The 19216-nt window shown below is 46.1% G+C and overlaps 1 protein-coding gene across 1 annotated transcript in view; it reads left to right on the top strand.

Annotated features, from left to right (window-relative positions):
• Positions 1-19216, top strand: part of DNHD1 (dynein heavy chain domain 1) — a 69540-nt gene that overhangs the window by 26561 nt on the left and 23763 nt on the right. The window contains 14 exon segments of the mRNA XM_014560088.2: positions 1257-1511; positions 1621-1758; positions 1892-1943; positions 8958-9223; positions 9314-9557; positions 12193-12350; positions 12823-12965; positions 12967-13313; positions 15592-15719; positions 15814-16012; positions 16421-16515; positions 17040-17247; positions 18666-18791; positions 19099-19196. Of these exon segments, the coding sequence (XP_014415574.2) occupies positions 1257-1511; positions 1621-1758; positions 1892-1943; positions 8958-9223; positions 9314-9557; positions 12193-12350; positions 12823-12965; positions 12967-13313; positions 15592-15719; positions 15814-16012; positions 16421-16515; positions 17040-17247; positions 18666-18791; positions 19099-19196 (2457 nt within the window).

Below are 19216 nucleotides of genomic sequence, written 5' to 3'. Positions count from 1 at the left end.
TTGTATATCTAAAAATGTCTTCATCCTCAAATTTCAGTTATACTGTGGCTAAATACAATATTCTAGGTTTAAAAAATGTCTTCAGAACCTTGAAGACACTGCCCCTAGTGGTGAGGATTTAAAAAACGTATACTGAAGAAGTTCTGCTTTGGTGCTTATTTGTATGCTCTGTCCTAGTTGTCACTCAGTAAGCCCTTCCAATATGCGGTGATACTTCCTTTCTACAAACATTTACTGTGCAACTGGCCATGTCAGGCACTGTGTTAAGCAGTGGAGACATCAAATAAAGTGTGACAGAGACCTCTCCCTTCAAGAATTTACAGTAGTAGACAAGTCACACGAGCAACTAGATAATGATACAGTGGACTAAGGACTATGACGCGGGAAGCCCTGGGTGTCGAGGGTGTTGCTAGAGCATGGAAGGGGACACCTTACCGAGTCTGAGGCATGTTTGTGTATGACACGGCTAGCTTAGGTCTCACCTGCCTTGTGTCTGGGTCTCAGAAGACTGGTATCTGAGCTCAGGGTTAGCAGAATACAATTTCCAGACACCACTGAGTTCTAATCACAGGCTCTGTTGATCAGAAATGGTAGGAGAGGTAGCAAGGACAAAAGATCCATCTGGCCAAGCACATCTTTCCAGGGTCTCCCAGTGTCTCTCTTCCTCAACAGGACAGGTCCAGAGAGGTGGCAACTACCAGCAACCTTTGCAGGCTGAGGAACTTTCCAGATGTGAGAAGAACCCACCAAGAGGCTCCCAGACTTTTCCCCCATGTTCCCCAGCCCCCAGTAGACAGTCTGTGTCAGTAGCCAAAGATAGCTTCTACTCTCACGTAGACTGCTGTGCTGGTCAGCAGGCCACATCACCCAGGCCTAGTGATTGGACTCCATGTCCTGGAATAATTGCTGAGCCTTGCTTATCCAGTCTTTCTTTTTCTTTGTCTAATCAACGCATTGTGAAGCTCTCTTTTTACACATGCACATATTTTCTATTTGAGGTCCACCCTGGGGACTTTTAGCAGACAGGCCTGGCCTATCGAATTAGCACATTGAAGCCTCTCAATATATGTTCTCCATTTCACATCTTCTCTTAAAGATTTCTGGGGCCAATCGCTACTAAAAAGCAGCCCTTTATGTGCACATCCAGGTTCCAGGTTTCAGGCTCCAAGCTGTCAGAGCTTTGTACAGACCAGAGGGTGGCAGTTTGCTCTCCATCCCCCTTTCTGCAGCGAGTTTTCCACTCTCTCTGCCGGCAGATTCATGAGGATACATACCACATGCAACAGGGCCTGCAGGAGCGAGTGAAAAATTGCAAGAGGATCAGGACTGGCCAGGGCTCTGTACACCTTCAGAGGGAGCAGTGCCAGCAGCTGGAGCAGAAGCTGCAGCAGGCAGAGGCCTGGCTGCTGCAGATGGGACAGCTGGCCCGCCTGGTGGACTACATGGTTTGCCAGAACCTCGTGTCCATCATAGAAGAGGAGATCACCTCTTTCGTGGCCAACATCCTGCAAGTGAGGTGGTGGGTGGCATGTGTGGAGGTGGGTGGGCAGGCAGGGGCCGGCCTGAGGGGCGCGGATGCTGACATTTAGGCCCGCGACCTCGCCTGACCCTTCTTTACAGGCCCCAAGGCAGAAACCCTTTCTCTCAGCACAGCTGGTCTTTGACAGTTGTGGCCAGCTGTCTCATGAGCCGTGTATTGAAAATATGATCCAGGTTATAACTGGGAGCCTAAAGTCTGTCGCAGCTTCCACCCTGAAGGTATTCTGGGCGGGGCCGGGGGCTGGCTGTAGGAATTCCCGGTTCCTATCCTCTGTACATTCCGAAACTCTCAGCCTGGTCTGAACCCTCATTGTTTGCTATTTCTGCCCTTTCTCCATACCTGGGCGTGAAGGTAATGCAGTCTACAGACCCGAAGACCTCCTGGGATCCCCTATATTCTGAAGGTATTTAAGGAGCCCTAGGCAGAGGGGAGGAAGGGGGAACGGAAGGGGGGAATGAGGGAGAAGGGCAGATGCGGCGTTGTGACGGCCAGAGTCAGGCCTTGGATGTGGATGGAGCAGCTCTAACCTGCGTCTGCACACATGTCGGTGGGTAGGAGGGTTGGGGCATGTTTTTGCTCATTCACTCGTGTGCCTGTGTGTGTGTGCAAGCAGTGAGTGTAGTGAGGGGTGTATGAAAGAGTGTAAATGAGTGCATTGTCCTCTGTTGTTCCTCCTAACTCCACGAGGTTTTTCTCTTATGTCATAATTGCATTTCATTTACTGTTGGATCTGATTGCTGAGTTAATTTGTACTTGTTTGAAGAACTCTGCCTATTCAATATTTGATTTTTTTTTAATTTCGTACAGAATAATTCATTGGTAATATTGAGCTATTTTATAGTTACCAGTTATCATTGGTTATCAATCCACACACTTGTTAATCATCAGGGAGGAAATACACCTTCACATTTCCTTTATTTGGAACACTCATGCTGTCATAAATAAACTCGTTAAATGCATTCAGTCACATCTGACATGGAGATGCTTTTTCATTTTCCCATTCAGCCAGTATGTTTTAATTAAGATGACGTAAAGATGCGAAGTTAATTTCAGGAAGTAGGTGACAAGGAAGGACAAGGTTCATTGAAAGGAACTCATGTCTTTTACAAATCACACCATTTGGTGCACGTTTTTTTCTCAAATGAATCTAGGTTAATCTAGAGACTTTTGATATTTGTCTTATATGATACAGTGGAAAAAGGAAGGGCTCTGAAATTAGACACGTTAGTTTACTAATCTGTAAAATGGGAATGATAAAAATACCTAACTTGCAGCATTATTTTGAAGAATCAAAGAGGTAATATGTCGAGAATAGAGCTCAGCCCATAGTGGTACATTCAACAAATAGTATCTTCTTACTATTATTAGTATTAAAGATGTAGATAAATCATACATTTCACAGTGTTTCCTCATTATTTGTTGCACTAACTCATACTAGGAATATATTGTAGTATTTTCCTTCAAATAGCAAAACCAGCAAACAAAAACCGCTTAAACTTTTATTCAAAATTCTAGTGAAAGTGAGACTATTTTTTTAAACATTTTTTTATTGAGTTATAGTCATTTTACAATGTTGTGTCAAATTCCAGTGTAGAGCAAAATTTTTCAGTTATACATGAACATACATATATTCATTGTCACATTTTTTTTTGCCATGAGCTACCACAAGATCTTGTATATATTTCTCTGTGCTATACAGTATAATCTTGTTTATCTATTCTACATATGCCTGTCAGTATCTACAAATTTTGAACTCCCAGTCTATCCCTTCCCAACCTCCTCCCCCTTGGCAACCACAAGTTTGTATTCTGAAAGTGACCCTATTTACCTGCAATGTCTTAGATCATCCCTTCTACTTTTAAAAGAGCAGCAGGGACTGATGTATTTAGGGATCGAATGTCACAATGCTTGTATCGTTCAAATGGTTTAGGGAAAATAAGATGGAAAAGCGGTGTGGCAAAATGTTAATAATTGTTCAATCTGAGTGAATGGATAAAGGGGTTTGTAGAATCTTTAAAGTTTTCTACATGTTTGAGATTTTTCAAAATCAAAATTTGAAGGAGAAAAAAAGATCAGCATGGAAAATCAAATTAATATGGTGGAAGAACCAAACTAAAGTTCTGATTTAGGATTTTCTGAAAGTTCTTCATGAAAATTAGAGTAATATTCAATAAAAGTAAACATGTAGCAATTAAAACACTACTAGTAGTCTTTAAGAAACATGTATCCACCTGAGAAATCTTTTAAATTAGGTAAAATTCACATGGCATTTTAACCACATTACAAAGTGATTTCAGTACCTCTACTTATACACACAAAAAAATGAAAACCAAGCCCCTTACCACAGAAACTTAACACCTTGACTAGATTCTAGTCCCTAGAAGAATACCCAATGTATTATTCATAACCGTGCTTACAACACAATCTATACATAAGCTATGTTCTCCGGCATTTTTGAGAGGATAGTCTTAGTACTGAAACATTTTGAGACCAAAAAGAGATTATTAATATTACTATCTGATGCTCTTATAGTCATATCAGGAATATTCTGCAGTTTAAAGCTGAGAAAATAGAATCAGATAATCATTTCTCTCACCTGACAAGTGTCAAGTTCAGGAACTATTATTGTAAAGTTCTTACATTAATTTTAGTATGACAGGATTCTCCCAAGATCAGAATATCTTTTTGATGTTTGTGATGAGATAAATCTGTAACCCTAAAAAGGGGCAAAGGATTGCTTCATTTTCATTATAAAATCTTTTGATGTACATTTTGTTTGGGATGGTGTTGAAGTTAGCCTAAAGATATAATGCAGAGAAGAAACTGTCATTCCTCTATATTTTTCCAGGGGGCTGCATGTGGCGGGGGGGGGGGGATCTCTTGAGAAGGTGAGGTGTGAATAGTATCACCAGCAAGAGGAAGTCTAGATGGAAGTAGTGTAACATGAGTGGATTCACACATGAGAGGGGAAGAGAGTTTTTTTCTTGCCACTCTGTATGAAATTCTGAAGAGATGAAAAGTCATATAAATATGTTTAAGATGCTTTGCTCTGTGTGAAATGTCTGAGTCACTCATTCAAGTAAACATACAGTAAATATCTACCATTATTTAGGTCTTTCAAAGTTGGATGGGTAATTAAAAATGCAAGCTCCATGTTGACTTATATATATTATACTAATACATGTGTTCTTTAAATGGAAGCCCAAATCCCTCAGCAATGACAGGTAACTTATGTATCTTTGACTTAGTTGATATGAGTTCTCTTTATTTCACTTTTACCTTGGCTAAGAAATTATTAGTGTTTTGTCTTGTTGGGCTATTGCACCTGCCGAATCACATTAAAAATACACTGGCTTTTCTTTCCGTTGCTCAGAAGCACACATGAACTGACCATACAGCATCATATTGATTGAGTGCTCTCATGGGTCCTGGCACCTTGAGTCACAGTTCTTCAACCTTATGTTTGTTTTGGAGCTCACAAAACAGAAAGTTACCAAATTCAAAGGCAGAAAAAGATGTGGCAGCACCAAGCTTCAGAGAAATTGAAACTTGAAAGTCAAGAAAGGAGCCCCTGCCTCTCAGAATGCTGATTGTCCTTTCATCTCTACTTCTCTCTGTGCTTCTTCCCAGAGAATTCCCTTGATTCTCTCCTAACACTCGCTGACTCTGCTTCCTTTGAACTTTCTGCTCCCTTATAACTATTGCTTCCAAACGACTTCGACTTTCTATGGCACCAGCTCAATTCTTGACTCTTTATGACCTTTCAGTTAAGTTCTCCTGGCTGTGTGACCTTGTTCAAATTTTCAAGACAAAGAATAGAATTGATTCAGCCTAATCTATAGAGAACCGCGTATCCATGAGCTCTGGCAAGGGGATGGGTCATGGTACAAGTCAGCTAACTCAGCTATAGGTCAGAGCGTGTCCTCTTAGAAGGGTGTATGTGGTGGAGGGGGCTCCAGTCTTCAGCTGTGCTTGTACCGGCTACAAATATCTGTTGTATGAGCCTAAATGTGCCAGTTGGTTTTGGATTACAGAATCCTAACTCAAAATTAGGTCAGTGAAAGGGGGGATTTGTTGGTTCCCATAACTAAGAAATTCATGGTTGCAGCTGGATTCAGGGCTCAAGCAGTGTCATCAAGTCTTTATTTCTTGCAGGCTTTTGATTTCTTGTGTTTGAATTCTGAATTACTGAGAATGCTTTCAGCTGGAAGTAACAGAAGACCTAAGGGGGGCCTAAACAATAAAAACAATCATCTCACATAACAGGAAGTCTCTAGGTAGCTTCCAGGTTGGTTCAGTGGCTCAAAACGTCATTAAGTAGCAGGCTTTTTATACCCTTCCCCTACTCCTTTCTGGCCGTAGCTCTCAGTAAGAGCAGAGCCTCTTACAAGGGGAGCGGAGGCTGCAATCAAAACTCTTTTTTCATCCCCAGTCTTACTGCCTTGTAGTTGCAAGACAAGCTGCAGCTCCAAGCATCCCATCCTCAAGCAAAATCAGGTTAAAAAAAAAAAAAAAAAGCGGATGGGGGTGGGGTGAGGCAAGGTTAGAGAGAGACGTTCTCCTTGCCTGACTCACATTTTATCAGGAAAGGAAATCTTCTCCAGAAACTCCCCAGCATGTCTTAAAGATGTTACTCCATTTTCTTCTGGTATTCAAAGTTGTTCTCAAAAAATCTGATAGTAATCTAATTATATTTTCCTGACAAATCACTTGCTTTTTTTGCCTAGATACCTAAAGTATGTTTTTTCTTTTTCCTTGCAGTTCAGTAATTTTAGTGGGATATGTCTTGGTAGTGAGCATCCTGAGGCAGTTTTCTCAGGTATACTCCTTCAAAATATAGCTTTAAGTCTTCTGTATTTCTGTCCTTGAATTAAAGTTTTTAGTATTGTTCTCTTTCCATGCTTTAGATTTTTCTTCAGGGACTCCTGTTACGTGTATTTTAGATCCTTATCGTGTATCTCAAATATATGTCCTTTTCTCTTGAATTCTTTGAAAAAAAAAAACTTCTTTGTTTTTTATTTTGCAATTATCCGCATTTTTACCTTCTGTTTTTCTTAAGGCATTATTAATCTGTTAAGTTTATTTGTTATTATCTTCTTTTGTAGTTCAGTTTCCATTCTAAAATGATTTTTTCTTTTATTTCTAATTCTTTCATGAGTGGCACAGCATAATTTCTGAGTTTTTCTAACTGATACATGTTTTTCTTTCATGGATTTTGTCGTTTTTCTGTGTCTTTGGCTCATTCTGAAATGGGCTTGTTTTGATCTACTCCCCATTCTCTCTTTACTTTCGCTGCCTTTGTATGGGGTTTGATGTTGATACTTCTCTGTTGTTCATTTGTAAAAAGTTGGCTTGTGTTAACTTTTAGGAGACGGCTTGGTTCAGAATAGTTTTCTAACCTCTCAATTTCCTTTTCTGTTGGTTTTCTGTAGTGTTCCAAAAATGGTGGCTAGCTTTCTGAGATTGCCTGGTTTTGGTGTCTCTCTCCCACCTTTATCCAGACCTTTTCTTTCCTTTTTCTCTATTGCTTCCATTCTGCTCAATCTTTATTTTACCCCCAGCAGTTTCACCTCAGTGCTGTGCTCTGCCCCGGGAGGGAGCCCTTACCAGTCAACTTCAGGAGTTTATCGAGCATAGACTACTTCAGCACCTGCGGACCTTACCCCACCTGCTACTGGAGCAAGGCACAGCCCCTTCCCCTTTTACCCGCTGTTCTCAAGTTAGCTCCCTGCTTTCCAAGAAATGGCTGTTGACTGTTTTGGAGTTTTCCTGGTCTCAAGTCAGTCTGATGTGTCACTGTCTCCTCTGCTTCCTTCCCACAAATGGTGATACCATGTGGGTCTTGAGGCTGTAGGTGCTTTGTCCCCACCCACTTATATTTAAGAGTTTTTGAGGATCCCTTGTCTTCATTTTGTTAAAAATGTTATCCCGATGGGATTTTGGTTTTACTGTCTAATTGCTCTGTCAGTTTTATATCCCAAATTCATGTGGGGATTCGGGATAGATTTCAAAACTAAGCTGCCCCTTCCGCCCTCTTCCCAGAACCCCTTCTAGCATTATTTTTAAAGGATCATTCCTGTTGTTATGTGGGGCAGAGCCTGCAAAGTGGTAGAGGTAAGGACCAGAGCAAGGAGACGAGTTAGAAGGGTACTGCAGTAGTGCAGCGACGTTGCATGGTGCGTGGGGCTGGGGAGAGCGGGCAGGTGATGGTAGAGGTGCTGAGAATGGGTTGGATTCTGGGTATATTTTGAATGTAGAGCCAATGGGATCTTGTGATGGCTGAGTGAGTTGTGTGTGGGAGGGAAGAGTCAAAGATGACTTTGAAATTTTTGACTGGAGCACCTGGAAGAATGGAGTTCCCATTTACTGAAGTTGGAGGCCTGCAGGAGGAACGATTTGGAGGAGGGAGAGAAATCAGAGCTCATCTTTGGCTCTTAAAAGTCTGAGGTGCATGTTCAACATCTGAGGAGAGGTGTGGAGCAGGCAGTTCTTTAAGTGGGATTGGGATTCAGGGAGAGATCTGAGCTAGACATAAATTTGAGAGCAAATAGATGATATTTAAAACCGTGAAACTGGATGAGTTCTCCTAGAAGGTGAGTAGAAATGGAGAAGAGATCTGGGGCCTGGGCCTTGGGGATTGGGGGTGGGGCGGGGCACCGTGGTGTTCAGGGGCTGGTAGCATGGATCTGATTTCTGAACATTTTGATTCCACAGTTCTCCCTTTTTTGTACAAAATTTTTAACATAAAAACTGAAATTGGCAATTAACCGGTTTTTAAGAAGTTAAGAGGGAGGCCAAGTTCAAGGATATTCCTTCAGGCAGATACTGAGGACTGGCTGGCTCAGCTTCCTTTCCCACCCCTTTCTCTGCTCTGCAGAGGCTAGAGGGCTACACACTGCACTTCTCAGCCCCCTGTGCAGCTGGGAGTCGTATGTGATTTAGATCTACCTAAGACTTCAGGTCAGAACTGAGGTAGGTAGGGGAGAGAGGCAGGACAAAGGCCATCCATTCTGCTGGTGGGATCGTGATCATTCGTGATTACGTGCTTGTGTTGCTGGCTGTACAGCAGTGACATCCCACTTTTCCAGGCAGCACCAAGCCCTAGACACTTGGCCTAGAGTGTTTTTGTCTTTCAGCTCTTCAAATTATTCACAACCCATGTGATATTCCATAGTAATTCCCTCCCTGCTTATCCTAGCTGGAGTAACTTCTATTCTCTGCACAGGAACCCTAACTAATAAATTCTCTTGGTGGGTCTGGTACTGTGTTTATGATGTAGATGTACATGTGAACTGACTCATGAGCAGGGAGTATGTATGTGTGTGTGTGTAATGTAGGTGCACATTCAGGATAGAGGGAGAGGTTGGTGTGGTCCCTGGAGGGCACTCATGGACAATTACGGCATGTACCCCACTAGAAGAAGATGAAGAGGAAGACTCGGACATGGAATTTGTGATGCCCAAGTTCCAGGGCCAGCACAGCGATGCTGTGGACATCTTCTGTGGCCCGAATATAGGATTGGTATGGCCCTGGAAGACTCACACAATTACTGAAGCCCTGGAGGTCCGTGGGTACCGGCTGCGGGGCCAGTACCTGCCCCCCAATTATAAGCAGCTGCAAGAGGACCTGGACAACAACCCTCGAATCCAGCAGGCACTGGCTGTACAACAGGCCCTGCTAAAGGCAAGAACAGAGGTTTAAGGAGTGGGATACTGGCCACCAGTTCCGATCGCAGCCACCCACGTCTGCCCTAAGCACCTTGTCTGCCCCTAGGGCATGCTGCAGGAGGTGCAGGAATTCTGCCGGAACCATCACTGGATGACAGGCATTTACGAGTTCTTGCAGGCCTGGGGGCCTCAGAAGCTGGAGTCTATGAGAGGCTGTCCTATCAAGAACTACGGGATGCTGGTGAGCTGCCTGAACGATTGGCAGGGTCGTGTCTCCAGTATACCCTGGGAGTTGATCACAAAGGGCAGGTTGCTGCTACTGAACTGCCATGGCGTACAGGTAGAGTTGGGTGAGTACTTATCCTCCCTCCTTTCCTTCAGCATCCTTACCTTCTCCACATGGCCCTCCTTGCGCCTTCAGTGTCCTCCGGGGACCTTTGGGGCTGGCCCCTCCTCATTGGACCTGTGGAGCCTCCTAAAGCCCCAGGTCCCAGCCCCTTCCCTTTGTAACTGAAGGTGTGATCACTCCAGAGGACTAGCCTCTCCATCTGTTTTGGCTCTGCCCGTTCCCCATACTCCTTAGGAATCATGTTCCTGCAACTGCAACTTTCAATTCTTATGGTGTAGAAATAGTTCAAACCAAATGTAACTGAGAAGAAGCCTTGCCTGTTCCTTAGGCTCAGAGAATTCTGTTTCTTTACAGAGATTCTCAGGAATCAGGGGTGCCCTCTCCCCACATGTAGCAGTCAAAATTGACACTACAATTTGCATGTGTAAAAAAGTTACTCCCTTTAACTGATTTTGGCTTACTCCGAAATTCTGCTGATGGTGAATGAAGAACATTCAGTTGGCCCCCTGTATCTGCATGTTCTGCATCCGTGTATAAAATTCAGGAAGTTCCAAAACTTGAATTCACCACACACTGACAACTATTTACATAGCATTTACATCATATTAGGTATCATAAGTAATCTAGAGATGACTTACAGGATACAGGAGGAATCGCTTATATGTGGAATCTGAGAAAAAAAAAAAGAACACAAATGAACTTATCTACAAAACAGAAACAGACTCACAGACATAGAGAACAAACCTATGGTTACCAGGAGGTAAAGGGGATGGGAAGGGATAAATTGGGAATTTGAAAATTGCACCTTTTGGGGAGTGATGGAAATGTTAGCTATCTTGATTGTGGCAGTGGTTTCATTGGTGTATATACATCTATCAAAATTCAGTCAAACTGTACATTAGAAGTATGTGTAGTTTACTGTACAGGAACCATACCAGAGTAAAGGTGTTAAAAAAATAAAGTATACGGGAGGATGTACATAGGTTAAATGCAAACACTACGTGGTTCCTCTCCTACCTGGGCTCCCTTGAACAGTGAATGACATAATCACCCAGTCTTGTGAATTGGCCTCACCAGAAACTTGGGTTTATCCTTTACTCTTCCCTCTCCCTCACTCCACCACACCCGACCTGTCACCAAATCCTTTCCATTTTTCTGCCTCCTTAAATATCTCTCAGGTCTGTTCTCCATCCAGCTCTGACTTCCAACCTTGATGAGTCCTGATGTTTTATCCATCCATTGCGCCCTTTTACCACACGGTGTCAATGTTGAGCTCCTCTGTCTTCACCTGCCTGGTACTGTGGTCCCATCGCAATGGCCTAGTTACTGTCATGGGCCAGTGGGATAGTTTGAAAAGCTAAGTTCACATCTTTGTGTTCTGTTCAACCTTGGGTGCCCCTCGAAGATTCCCTCTCTCTTGGTTGTCTCAGTCTCAGCTCTTGGTGCCGAGTCCTATTGGTTATTTCCTCCAAAGCTCCCAAAGGTCCATTCCCAGTATGTCTCAATCTCTGCCCCTGGAATTCACTATCCCACTTTGTTGCAGAAGTGCTCATGGAGGGATAAGTCAGTTTACTTTTAATCCCTCAAAACATGAAATGTAACAGAATGGAGCCAGGCTCCCAGAGTTTGAATCCTTGCTCTGCCATCATGTGATGCTGATGAAGTTATTTAACCTCTCTGAGCCTCAGTTTGCTTATCTGTAAAATAGGGACAATAATAATAGTATTTGGCATGCAGTAAGCACTCTGTAACTGTATTTCGTGATACACTGCATCTCCTACTTCTGTGTTGTATTTTGCTGTTCTGTACATATTTTATCATCTCTGAACTTAAGAGGTGTATTATGACTGATGGCATGTCCAAGTTTAGATGGCATCATTTTTTGGGTTTTGGTGATTTATTTAAAATAATGGTGTTTCTTACAATCAGTGATATCTTGGGTTTGATGAAGTATCGGTATTATTCCTGTCCTCGGAGGCAGTGGAGTTGTTCATATTGCCAAAGGCAGCTTCCAAGGTTATCTTCTAGCCCCAAATCCGCCTGACAGCTTCTTTCTTTTAATCCTTAAAAACAAAAGACAGATTACACACTCCTCTTGGTACCTCTTCTACTGGAGCAGAGGCAGTGAGACTCCCCAGACAGAAAATTTTTGTCCCTGGTGGGCATTCTGCTATTCATGGACACAGCTTTCCTGTGCCTTCGCATGTGCTTTCATCCACTTGGCATGCCCCTTGGAGCCTTAACCACTCAATACATTTGGCTCCAATGTCCACTTCCCGAGGAAGCCTTCCCCAGCCTCCTCAGGCCTCCTCCCCCTTCACCGTGCCAGGTTGAGGGCTCCTCGAAGAACATTTATGACACTGATAGGTGGTTGTCCATTTATACGTCTGTCTCTGCCACCATGTTGTGAGCTGCTGAGTGGGAACCCTTTCTATCTCATTATTCTTGTCTACCAGTGGCCAGCCCAGGCCCCAGTGCACTGCAGCTGACTGGACACTGAGCAGGGGTCCAACAAGTATTCAGTGAGCAAGGAAATGAATTCATGGTCTGCTTCCCCTTCAATCTGCTCCTACTCGGGACCTCCAGCACTCCCCCAGCACTGCAACCCCTCATGCCTTCCTCTCTTGTGTCTTCAGAAGCCAAGCTGGAGAACATCAGGAAGGACATTCTTGAGCAGGTACAGAATGAGTGCCGGAACCGCAGTCAGCAGCTGATAACAGAGCTGACAGATTTCATGAAGGTCTTCCAGACCATCAACTCAGACATCCACACCATCTCATGGTGCTCCCAGAAGGTGGGTTCTCCACACCCTTCCTTCCCAGCTTGTCCAGGGCCCGCCCCCCTGCATGCTCAGCACGCTTCCTTCAGGTCTCAGCTGAGCTCCCGGTGGGGCTTGCTGCTCTTCAACTGTGCTCATGTGTGTGATCTGCCCTCACCAATTCTCACCCTGTTTGTGAGGCCCTCGGTTTCCTCCCCTCAGGGGGAGGCCCTGGTGTGATAAGACAGATACAGCGCTGCTTTCAGAGACAGAGTTCTGCTCTCTAGACAGTCAGGTAGGGGGCGATTGCCCTGTCATCAGAGTTGTTGGGGGAGGGACTGTGCTGTCTTTGGGGAGACCTAAGTCACATGGGGGACCTGATCCCAGACTGCCCTGATCCCGGTTGGTTAAAAGGTGCCTGCTGGCTTCTGGAGACTCTAGCAGGTGGGAGTGCCCCCCAGGGATGGGCCCAGAGAGGTGCGCAGGTCTCATGCTAAAGTCCCTGCAGCTGAACGAGGCCAACGAGAGGTACACGGAACTGGAGGAGCGAATGGAATACACACGGTCACTCTATGAGCTCATCCGCAACCGCGTTAGCCTCTTCAGTACTGAGGATGAGGCGCTGGACATCTTGGTGAGAAGGCGGTCGGGAGTTGCCGGTCCCTCTCTGTGCCCCTTCTCCACAACCACGTCTGCTTGACCACCGGCTGCCTGCCCTACAGCTTCTGGACACGTGGGAGGCATTCCAGTTTGAGAAAAGCCAGGCCTCAGAGTTCCTGCTCACCAAGCGACATGCCATCATGCCCAAGCTGCAGCAGCTGATGGCAGCGGCCCTGGCGGAGCTGGAGGGCCTGATTGAGAAGGCCCTTTCCGGTCCCTTCATGGACCCTGCCCAGGAGCAGAGGAGCACCGAGCGCCATCTCATCTCCCTGGAGCGTCAGTTCCAGAACACAGCCAGCCGCCTCAGTGAACTGCACCACACCTATTCCACCTTCACTGGTACCGGGGGTCCCCACCCCTTCCACCATCACCCTAGGATGGGCCCTCCCACTGAGATCAGGGTTGAGACTCAGGGACATGCATCCCACGTGACCCTAAGCAAGACTCAGGAATCACATGTCTTCATTTTAGTCCCTTTTATAAATGAAAATTGCAGTACAAAATCTAAATACATTGGATATGTCAAGTGTTGCGCTTAGGGTTGAGATACTGGGGGCTCACAGTCTGGAAGGGAAGGCAAGTAGGTGAGTGTTCCACCAGAATGTGATGGGGTCAGAGGACTGAAAGCCTATGCAGGAGAAATGTAAAGGTGTGCTCATTGTAAATCTTAGCCTTTGTGTAGCCTGTTCAGCCCAGCCCTACAGCAGGCAGCAGGCCCCCGGTAAAGGGGCTCTTGGTGCTCCACAGCCACGGATCTATAAAGAGGTGGCTGGTGAGGGCCTCACTGGCGCATACGAGGAGGCAGGACAGAACTACTGGCCTTAGCGCTTCTGTGCAGTGGTGCAGCTAGGCTGGTTCTCTTGTGCACGTAAAGAACTTGTGGGCTCAGGTTTCTTTTCTCAGGTACTGTCACTTCTGTCAGTTACTAGGATCCGTTGGAAGGATGCATTCCTTCTGATTTGCCTCTTGGCCAACTGCCGACTATTACCATCTCTGCCTGTGGGATCCTCAATCCCAGGGAGGGCCCTTTGACCAAATGTGAGGTGGAGGGCACTCTGGGACCATCCTCAAACAAGGGATTACTCTTTGATCAAGTATTGGGAGACCCTCATCCTCTACTCTGACTGATACACACCACAGACCTTGACCTCTCCTGCTACTGGTTGGAATATTTGTGGGTCTCTAGCTAGATCTTTTGATTTCAGACAAAGGAAGATTTAAAGAGTTTTAATTTACTTTTTTTTGTTTATGTGTATGTGAGGTTTTGTTTGTTTGTTTTGGTCAGATCAGAGCTCTGATAGCCTGGTGATTCTCAGTCTTTAAGTATTCTGACCACTGTGATAAATGATGCTTACATGATAAGACACATGATTCTCAGCATTTGGGTGTAAATTTTCCCTTTTTCTCTCACTCAAGAAGGTACACTGGAACTCAGGTGAATGAGACTGACAGTTTTATTGTAATATTCTTTTTAAAAAAATCATTTATTTATTTTTAACAGAAGTACTGGGGATTGAACCCAGGATCTTGTGTATGCTAAGCACACACTCTACCACTGAACCATACCCTCCCCATTATCATAATATTCTTGAATCTGGTCTGATGTCTTTTCAGCAAATTGCAAACCTCACTACTATAATTGTTATTAATTACAAATTACTTTTGACACGTATCTCACAACTGAATGTAAATTTTGGCTAAGCACTAATGCAGTAACTTGTGAGATGAATGAGGGAATAATGGCCAGAGGCAAACACAATAGGAAGCATCACCATTTACCCCTATGGTCCTCCCCGTGGGCCAGGTCTCTTCTCATAGACATCTCACTGAACTCATCCGTTTGTCCAATACATACTTGCTGTGCACCAGGCTTGAGGTATACAGTGAGCAAGTGACAAAACCCCCCTGCCCTTATGAACTCAACCTTCTAGTTGGGAGAGGAAGGCAAGTAATAAACATAAAATATAACCACATTTTGGAGTATGTTAGAAAGTTTATGAACTCAACCTTCTAGTTGGGAGAGGAAGGCAAGTAATAAACATAAAATATAACCACATTTTGGAGTATGTTAGAAAGTGACAAGTGGTGTAGAAGAAAGAGTACAGCAGTCAAAGAGGGGTCAGGAATGCCAGGGAGGGTGGCTGGCGGTTCTTAATGGGGTGGGCTGCATAGGCCTCATTCAGAAGGTGACATTTGAGCAAGGGCTTGAATTTGGTGAGGGTGTGGGCCATATGGTTCTCTGGGGGAAGAAATGAAAGAAATGAACTGCCAGTCAAAGGCCCTCAGCAGGAGGGAGTATGCCTGGTGTATCTGAGCAACAGTAAAGAGTGTGATGCGGACGGAGTGAGGTGAGATGGAGACTAATAGAAGAGGAATCCTTCCCTTTGATCACCGTCACATTTTCGTAGATTTTCTTTCCTTGGACTAATTCTCCCTTGGATCAGTGTATTGAACAATTTTGGATAATCCCCCCACCTCTGGCCCTTTCAGGACCCTCCCTTCTGCCGCTATGGACTCGTGACTGACCATGCCCCTTGATGCCCCCACCCCCTCCATCCCCCCCTCCTCTCCCGGACCCCAGCACGGAGCCCGGGCCTCAGCCAGCCCTACCCCACAGGGGACACGAGTCCTGTGCCCTTGCCAGTCTGTGGGACCCTTCCGATTGTGCAGCAGCAGCGCATCTGGCACCTGTACCGAGTCATCTCAGAAAACATTAGCGAATGGAAGTGCATGGCCTTTGTCAAGGTGCTGACACCCTTCCTTGGAACTCCTGCCTAGGAGTGGAGTGTCCTCAGGGGTGGGGGTGGGGAAGGGTCTCCAGCTGCCTTTCTGCCTCCAGTTCAACCTGCCCATGGCCCAGGAGAAGACAGATGGCTGGCTGACGGAGGCCGCCCGGATGAATGCCACCCTGGGGCTGCACAGCCCAGTTCTGCAGCACTGTATGCACATGTTGGAGGAGTTTCGCAGCCTCCTGCCATTGATCACCAAACTGGGCAGCCTCCAGCCGCAGAACCACAACTTCCAAGCCCTCCTGCGAGGTGGGTTCGGGTAGAGTCAGAGGGGAGGGGAAGGGAAGGACATCCGGTTAGAACAATGGGACGACTCAGCTCCCTGTTGCTCCTTTTGGAAACACCTTTCCTCCCTGGGTTGCCCCTGGCCTTCCGCCACCCCGTGTACCATAACCTGCTTCCCCCCACACAGGGACAAACATTTTTAACCCCCTGCACTTCCATGTGGGTCCTCTCAGCTGACCTGGGCTGGGCTTAGGCGGGAGTCTTAGCTTTGGACTCTAAGTTGTGCTCTGGACCTTAGGTTCTGGGCCCCTGCCTCTCTGCTGGGCTTTGAGATCTGCTGTCTGGGAGCTGAGCTGGGCTGGGCTCTGGGATATGGGCTGGAATCTGCCAAATACTGAGTGTGACGCTAACTTGTTGTCCCTCTACCTCCAGCCTTAGGACTAGGCGGTCTCCACAACGCTGAGCTCCTGACACTGGGCCAGCTGCTCACTTGTCCACTGCTGGAATTTGCAGATCAGATCAATCAGGTGGGGCCCACCAGAGACAGGATAGTCCAAGCGCAGGGCCTATTTACTGAGCTCTAATAGAGCCAGTTAAGGCCCAGCAGCCCCTTGAGACAAGGGGCAGCAGATACTGGCAGATGGGTGGGGGATTGAGATTGGTAGCCTGCCTGGAGGGTATGGGGATGTGATGGGTGATTCCAGACTCTCTGTGACTGAGAGTATGCCCTCCCCAAGGGAAGGAAGTGGGTGGCAGCCCCAAAGTTGTGGGCACACAGGATAATAGATGTCCCCCAACATTTACCCTGTCCAAAAAGAGCCTGAGCTGTTGGAGGTACTGTCTGCTCAGCCAGGAACCTTGCAAAACAGTGGGTTTCAGGGCCCCAGCCTTAGGTCACAGTGTGCTGCTGGTGGCCTGTCTTTGATGCTGGTGGCCCCACTCTCCATCTCGGAGACCTCCACTGCCCTAAGCCCTGGCCCTCAAGTCCCAGCTCCGAGGCTATCCCCTCAGCCATTACACAGTCCTGGTTCCTGAGACTGAGCTATTCCAGATCTGGCAGTGTGAAAACGAACGGATCCATGCCCAAGAGGCCCTCCTGCAGCTGCAGCGGGCCTGGGAAGCGCGCCAGCTGCGGCTGCTCAACTTCATCCTGCACATGCCATACGAGCCCCCCACCTCAGAGCGCTCCAGGAGACAAGCGCTCTGCAGCCCCCAGTGGGAGGTCGTGGGCAAGGACAGTGGCACCTTCATCCTTTCAGGTGAGACCCAGCCCCTGTGGCCCAGTGAAAGCTCCCTCACCTTGCGGAGAGCCATATTCATCCACCTAGCCCTGCCGGAGCTGGTTTCTCTAGCCACCCCCACCTCCCAAACTCCTGGACAGCCTGAGCCATCAGTCTGTTCTGAGACAATACTTTCCATGTAGCTCCCATACAGTCTTAACCTTCCTGGGAGCCCCCTGCCCCCTCCCTCCTGCCCAGTGCCTGGCCTCTTCAGCAGAGGTCCCCCCCTTTCTGGGTGTGCTAAGAAATTCCTCATGGTCACATCTCTCCAGCTTTCAATGCTCCATCCTCTAGATGCCCGCTGCTATCTGTTCTTTTGCCCTACTCATTCATTCCTTTTTCATTCCCTCCCTCACCTGTCTCCTCTAAGCTGAACCCAGGAGACCCTGAGATTTACAGACTGGAGTCCTGTCCCTTATGAGCTCCTGGTCTGGTGAGAGAGGGACAATAGAATAGAGATAAATGCATGATGGGGTGCTTAACTGAGGGTAACAGAAGCTCAGAAAGAGGATGGACTTCAAAGGACCAGGAGAGTCAGAGAAATCTTCCCTTCTCTTAGGCAAAGGCCTCATGCTGACTTCTGAAGGAGCAGGAATTTGCCAAACTTGCAAGGGAAGAAGGGCATGCCAGGCAGAGGGAATAGCATATGTACAGGCCCCTAAGATGGTTAATTAGGGAAGTGTGTAGGGGAGAAGTGCTCTTATGCAACACAACTGCAACCCAACTGGCAAATTTAGGAAGCTAGTTAAATAGGGAAATCGTAAAATATGCATACGTTGCTTACGGTTTTTATTTTAGCTTGAGTTATATAACGTGCACTTATTTACTAACCTTTTAACCTAAGGACAAGAGCTTTTCTTTGATTTGCAATCAACTAACAGAAGTTCCTTACTGCCTTTCTTGCGTTAATGCATCGTCTGCTATTTCCGCTTTAGTTTCTGTAAAGTTGAGCAGTGACATGAAGACACTTGTGAAGTTATCTGAGTCCAGGACTTTTCTAGATTTTTATTACAGTTTTAGAATTTAAAAAAAAATTGACTTGCTATTTAATACCATGTTTTTATTAGTTCACCTTTGCTGAAGCCTGCCCTAGTTTCCATAGAACCAGCAACTCTCTTTCTACCCATATTTTAGTAGTTAACAGACTATTAGAGTAAATTCTGTCATTTAAATTATAGCTCCCATAATCGGAAGTCACATAAACAGGTTTGCAAATATAATCTGACTCTTGGTGAGCATACAGTTCAACTAGTGGAAGAAAAAAAAAATATTTGTGTTTTCTAGAGACTAGTTTGAGATCTGTGAGTTTCAGTGGATTTGGGGAATCAGTCACCCTTGCCCCATCTGACTGCCAGCTCAGCTTAGCTCAGCTCAGCTGGAGCCCCCCTCTTCCTCAGATTACAGCAGCTTGCAGGATTCTATCCAGGAAAGTCTTCAAGTATTGTGCAAGATCCTGGCCATCCAGAAGTCTGGAGAATTAAATAGAAGGGCTTTGGAGTGGGTGACCATCATGCATGACCTGGGTGAGTGCAGGCCTCTAACTGGGCTGATGGGTAGGACCTGAGGCGAGATGGTCCAGAAGGATGGGGTGAGAGGTGAGGGCCGGGCGAGGACAGAGTAAGGACCTCTTTCAGGGCTACTTCTTGGGCTGAAGTGACCAGATACTTGTTCCTGGTGTTAGGTTTTCTCTCCTTAGAGCAAGGTCCCTGGGTCCTGCTAAGCAGAGTTTTTTGGAGGTAGGGCACTCCAAGAGGGCAGGAGCAGACTGAACCCCGTTGCAGAAGCCAGAACCCTAGTCTCCCTCCAGTTTTGCTCTGGCTGCTCTCACAGGTGCCCTGCTGGAGGTGTGGGTGAGCTTCCAGCAGAAGTGGATCTTTCTGAATAAAGTTCTGCATGAGATGAAGATCCAGTTTCCTAGTTCTGACCTGGTAGGAAAGGTGGGTGTGGC

This window comes from Camelus ferus, chromosome 10 (genome assembly GCF_009834535.1).
Source record: "Camelus ferus isolate YT-003-E chromosome 10, BCGSAC_Cfer_1.0, whole genome shotgun sequence".
NCBI lineage: Eukaryota > Metazoa > Chordata > Mammalia > Artiodactyla > Camelidae > Camelus > Camelus ferus.
The sequence above is the reverse complement of the archived record's forward strand: the minus strand, read 5'-3'. Positions and strand labels throughout refer to the sequence as shown.